At 51.3% G+C, this 5,948-nt stretch overlaps 1 protein-coding gene across 1 annotated transcript; it reads left to right on the plus strand.

Annotated features, from left to right (window-relative positions):
- Positions 1-2,667: 2,667 nt before the first annotated feature.
- LOC109763705 (indole-3-pyruvate monooxygenase YUCCA8-like) lies at positions 2,668-5,731 on the plus strand. Its single transcript, XM_020322565.2, has 4 exons — positions 2,668-3,656; positions 4,155-4,403; positions 5,015-5,137; positions 5,242-5,731. The coding sequence occupies exons 1-4, from the start codon at positions 2,991-2,993 to the stop codon at positions 5,461-5,463; spliced, it is 1,260 nt and encodes a 419-aa protein (XP_020178154.1). The 5' UTR covers positions 2,668-2,990; the 3' UTR covers positions 5,464-5,731.
- Positions 5,732-5,948: the final 217 nt, after the last annotated feature.

The following is a 5,948-nucleotide window of genomic DNA, read 5'->3' on the forward strand; positions in this document are numbered from 1 at the left end:
TTAATTTGGTAAAGAAAAGCTAAAAATTGTTAGTTGCCTATTCACCCCCCCTCTAGTCAACTATATCGATCCTTTCACAACCGCAATAAGCTGCTAGAGGAAAAAGAGTCAATCCCATGAGTGGTTCTTGGCCGAACAAGGAACCAAGTGCCGGGGGTGCCAAACATCCATACATTGGTACAAAATTTGAGTAAATTACACCAAAGTAATATAATTTGGTTTACACATTATTATAAATGCAACAAATTTTCTGAAAATAGCATTAGGTTGTTACAAAATTAAGGTTATGTATACCATATACACTAGTTTGCATTTTTGTAGGGGGTACCATATACGACTATACGAGTGAAAAACGGCGATGTGAAGCGCGTGTTAGCCTCTAGTAGTATCATATAAACCTTCAGGGGGCTACATATTTTTGTTAGCCGTGGATGCAACTATGGTTTTCTTTTCCACCTTCTTGCTTGCACTATTGCAGATCAATAATTAGTAGTCTAAGAGCATCTATAGTCGGGCGCCCCAAACCCGCCTCAAACGCCCGGGCGGACGGCCCGGTCACAAAAATCCGACCCAGACGGGCTCTGCAAACGGGCCTCGAACGCTCGGACTAACCGGCACCCCTTATATCCAGCCCATATATGGGGTGCATATGGGGGCGCCCGGGCGTGTCCGCAACGTCGGACCCGACAACCCTACTCCCACCATAATTTGCATCAAATCCACCCAACCCTTCCTCCTCCTCCCGCCGCCCTCCTACCTTTCCAACGCCCAAGCCATCGCTGTCCGTCGCCCTTGCTCCCCATCCTCATCACCGGTCCCTATCTGCCTCCCCAAATGTCATCCAGCCCGTCCCCGACCTCCGCGGCGGAGACTGCTTCCGCCTCGTCCGTCGGCGTCCCTTCCTCGGCTCCGTCGTGCAAGACGGAGAGCGTTGCCCGGAAGATGCGGTGATGCCAGCAACCAAGGAGAGAGGGAAGCGGCGGCGGTATCGCAGGGAGGTGCAGACATGGACGAGTAGCTGTCCACCCCCCCCCCCCCCCCCCCCCCCCCGCGCGTGGCACCCGGAACCCTGCACCTTCCATCCGTCCACCGACGCGGATTACAACTCGCACCACACGGGACACGGAGGATGCGAAGATCATGTTGGGGGACGAAACCCACATGGATGAGCATGCAAAGAAGTGGGTTGCAGATAAGAAGAAGGAGATCAACGAGTGTAGGGAGTACGAGGCGGTGAGGGCGGCTACGGCATTAGCGAAGCATGCGACAAGGATGCAGGCGGAGCAGGACGCAAGCATGGCCTCGGAGCAGGCGACCTGGATGGCGTCCGGCCAGTGATCCGGCAAGCAAGCGAGCCATCCGTCACGCTCGGACATGGATTTCATTTTGGCATGTCCAGTTTGTTGAACTATGATTTTCTTTGCTTTGTTTCATACTGTGAATTCAAACAATTTGTATCGTATGATCGACGTGCATGGATTGCCTGGATTTGAGGATCTGCATTTGAAGTATGTGGATGTGCGACGCAAGATATGAAGGGCCGACGGGCGCTGTTTGCGGACGTCTTTGGGCAGGCCCGCGGAAATATAAGGGGGGGGGGGCAGATTTGCTAAGTCCGGTTGTAGATGCTCTAAGTGCAAAATAAAGTAGCAACCGCGCCCAAAGTAACTACGGAGTGGACTACAATGAAGCAAAAGCTCCAGAAAGCTTCACTACAATGAAGCAAAAGCTCCAGGAAACTTGTACGTAGATCTTAAGTTCAAGCGAAGGGTTGACCTGCAAGGTTTCTCTGTCAGGTAGCAGAATGTCCGGATCAGCGTCGCCTACTTGGTAGCAGATGCACGGTATAGAGCTCCGTATGGGCCTCCCTTCCTTTCGTTATGAAGTAGCAATGTTTCTTCATCGATGCGTGCTTCCATGCTATCCAAAAGGGAAAAAATATATTATTTGCAGCATGGATATGCGAGCATTACCCATATTAACAAATGCAACACTCCTCTCAGCAGACAAAGAAATGATTGGCTGAATCTAGGAGAGAACCAAGGACCACCATGAAGAAAGGAAGGAAGGATTCGCCTCTAGATATGCAGATCCAACACTGGAAACAATGTTCATGCATTCCTGACAAGGGAGGGCACATACACCTTACGTGGTTAGTTTTTCGAAGTACATTGCATGGCTAGATCTCATACGATCTGATATATCTGTGTTCTAGGCATGCCTATGAATAAGAAAACAAAGGAATATAATTGGTATAGTACGGCTAGATCCGTTTGAGCGTCATATATCAATTAATATGAGACAGATGTAGTATGATATAAAGTACTCCATCCGTTCATTATTGGGATGTTCTAACTTTTTTTCTGCTTTTTCGCAAAAAGAACTTTTTCCTGCTTCGGACGTATATAGACCCATTTTACTATATGTTTGTTTACTCATTTCAATTCATATATAGTCCATATTAAAATATTCAAAACATCTTATATTTGTGAACGGAGGGGTATTAGTTTCCTTTTCCATTTTGTACTGAAAAGATTGGTTTTCAGTCATGCCAACAGTGGTGACAGTACTCATAAAAATAGTTATGTACAATGTAAGCTGTCCCTTTACATTCGCTTCTCCTTATATATAGGGGAGAGGGACCTCTGCAGTACATAGGTTCTGAGGTCACTGAGGTAGCCAAATAGGTTCTGATCACGCCTTTCTCCTCCTCCATGCTTACACTGGTACTACTGTAGTACATGCAAGAAGAAGACGATGTCACTAGCAGCTTTAGGTTTGTGCCTACATCTAGCTTCATTCAGAGACTAGAGGCAAAGAAGAGATACGCATTCGACAACTCGTAGGACTAGCTAGGTGGTGTCTTCTTCTCCACATTCCATTCCATGAGCTTGGGAGTGTAACCTTCCAAGGAGAGAGCGATAGAGAGATAGTTGTGTGTTTGTGTGCCAAGCTAGCTCTAGGCTTATTGATTCTTGGGCCATTGATCGATGGATGCCATGCAAGGAGAGCAAGGTAATGGTGGCACGAGCCCTAGGCAGAGCTCGTGCATTGTGAAGGGCCCCATCATCGTCGGCGCCGGCCCGTCAGGCCTCGCCGTGGCGGCCACCCTTCGCCGGCACGCGGTGCCCTTCACCATCCTCGAGCGCTCCGACGGCATCGCCGACCTCTGGACGAACCGCACCTACGGCCGCCTCCGCCTGCACCTCCCCAAGGTCTTCTGCGAGCTTCCCCACGTCCGCTTCCCGCCGGAGTTCCCCACCTACCCGAGCAAGCGCGAGTTCCTCCGCTACCTCCACTCCTACACCGCGCACTTCTCCATCTCCCCGCTGTTCGGCCGCACGGTGACGCGGGCGCGGTTCGACGAGGCGACGTCGCTGTGGCATGTGACCGCGGCGGCGGACGGCGGCGAGGTGACGGAGTACGTGTCCAAGTGGCTGGTGGTGGCCAGCGGGGAGAACGCGGAGGTGGTGGTGCCCAAGGTGAAGGGGAGGGAGCGGTTCGCCGGGGAGGTGCTGCACTCCAGCGAGTACAAGAGCGGGGAGAGGTTCAAGGGCAAGAGGGTGCTGGTGGTGGGATGTGGCAACTCCGGCATGGAGATGTGCTTGGACCTGTGCGAGCATGGTGCCATCCCTTTCATGTCAGTACGGAGTGGGGTAAGTGAACCAAGTCCTCTCTTCCCGCTTCCTCCCATGAGACATTGCTTTCTTGTTTCGTCGGGTTTCTTGATGCTACACATGCTGTGTGATGCTTGCCCGTTTGGAGACCACTTTATGCCCTGGAGTTTCAATAGTTTCCCCCTTTGCCTTTCTTCTATATATAAACAGAAGAACATATGCATATGTGAATGTGGTCGCCCTCTTCCGTACTAGTATGCTAGTGTGCTTTTTGATAGTATAGTCCTATGATCGATATATGCTACTCCCTCCGATTCATAATAAATGTCCCGGCTTTGAATTAAGGCCGAACTAACCTTAGGTCAAAGCTGCGACACTTTTTGTTTAGATCGAAGGGAGTACTGGTATCTACCAGTAGTATATTAGAACTCTGCTTCTCTCTCGGTGTATGCATGAGCTTATGGTCTTTTTCTACATGTGAACATATTCACCCTACAACCTATTTGAACATATATTTTGTGCGCAATGATGAAACAGGTGCACGTTTTACCAAGGGAGATGCTTGGATCCTCAACCTTCGGCATAGCCATGAAGCTGCTGCGATGGCTGCCGGTAAAGCTGGTGGACATGTTCCTCCTCCTGGTTGCAAAGATGATTCTTGGGGACACCGAGAAGTACGGGCTGAAGAGGCCCAAGCTGGGGCCTTTGGAGAGTAAGGAGGTGACCGGGAAGAGCCCTGTTCTGGACGTGGGGGCATGGTCCTTGATCAAATCCGGAAACATCAAGGTATGGTCATGGTTACTTCTCTCTTCTCTCTACTAGGAAGGATATGCTTGCTAGCTAGTGGTTGGCGAAGAAGAATGAGTCAAGAGAGAGACTTGTTTCTTGTGCATGCCATTCCAACTGCCGATCGCTTTTGAGGTTTCTACAACGTTCTACCTCGGTTGATCTTGTTGTTGAGTGGAGTGAGATTTTACCGGTTTACCTCTCTGTGTCTGGCCTTTACTTTACCACTTGATCTGCCTGATGCAGGGCGTGTGTACTTTTGGTAGCTAGCTAGGGAAATTAGACGTGTGGGAACAAAAATAGCACTGCCTCCATGGCATTCTCCACAGGGCCTCCTGTCGAGCGCAATCTCCAATGATTTCTCACTCATGCGTAACCTTGTGATGAGCTCTTGCAAGTAGCAACAATCCCCGTACAGTGTGTGCACATTCTATTTGACTTGAAAGTTGAAACCTCTCTCTCTCTCTCTCTCTCTGTCTCTCTCTCTCCCTCTCTCTCTCTCTCTCTACACCTCTCCCTCTCTCTTCTCTTGTACAGCATTTTTCTATATTCATTTATATATTTCTGGCATGTGCACGTCTGACGTTCTGATGGATGGCTTGTGTGTGCAGGTGGTGGCAGAAGTGGAGTCATTGGGCTGCAACGGGGCGAGGTTCGTGGACGGCAACGAGATGGCCTTCGATGCCGTCATCTTCGCCACCGGCTACAGGAGCAACGTCCCGTCATGGCTCCAGGTAACAGCTCTCTCGACATGCATGGCAAGCAAACGCTTTCCACAAACTCGACGGCACGCATTACTGATGCCATTCCGTTCTACGACGTACGTGCGTGCGTGCAGAACGACGGGTTCTTCACGGAGGACGGCAAGCCCAAGGCCAGGTGCCCCAGCAACTGGAGAGGCCCCAACGGGCTGTACTGCGTCGGGTTCTCCGGCCGGGGCCTGCTCGGCGCGGGCGCGGACGCGCTGCGTGCTGCCGCCGACATCGCCGGGAGTTGGCAGGAGGAGGAGATGGTGGCAGCTGGAGCTGGAGTTGGAGCGGCCACGATCTCCCCAGTGTGATCCATCGACCCACAGGGCAGGGCGGTGGTGTTGCAGGCACCCCTGTGAGCTATGCATGTAGCTGGCCTGGAGGGAGACTGGTGCCACCGGCCGCGCGGCTGATGGCGCTGTTCACTGCAGTGGCAGACTCATACTGTATGTATATGGGAGAGAGGGAGAGTAAGAGGAGGTGTGTGTGAGTGTGTATGTGCAGTGGCCATGGCCTGGAGCAGGGCTGGACTGTGACAAAATTTTGAATAGGAAAAAGTCTGCCACTAGTGTTTTTGTCCATGCATGCGCATACGGCTGGAAGGGCGCAGGCGTTTTTTTGTCCAGCGAACGCAGGGCTGATGTCTGCGTTACGTACGTACGTACGTCGCCAAGCCCAACACCATTTGGTTTGGTTTGCCCCCCTCGCGGTCTAGCTAGCTGCCACTAGTTCCCAGTGTAACATCCTGTCCAGTTACACATGCGCGCAGAAGAGAAAACAGTTGGGTCGAGACAAT

This window comes from Aegilops tauschii, chromosome 4 (assembly GCF_002575655.3).
Source record: "Aegilops tauschii subsp. strangulata cultivar AL8/78 chromosome 4, Aet v6.0, whole genome shotgun sequence".
In the NCBI taxonomy this organism is placed as follows: domain Eukaryota; kingdom Viridiplantae; phylum Streptophyta; class Magnoliopsida; order Poales; family Poaceae; genus Aegilops; species Aegilops tauschii.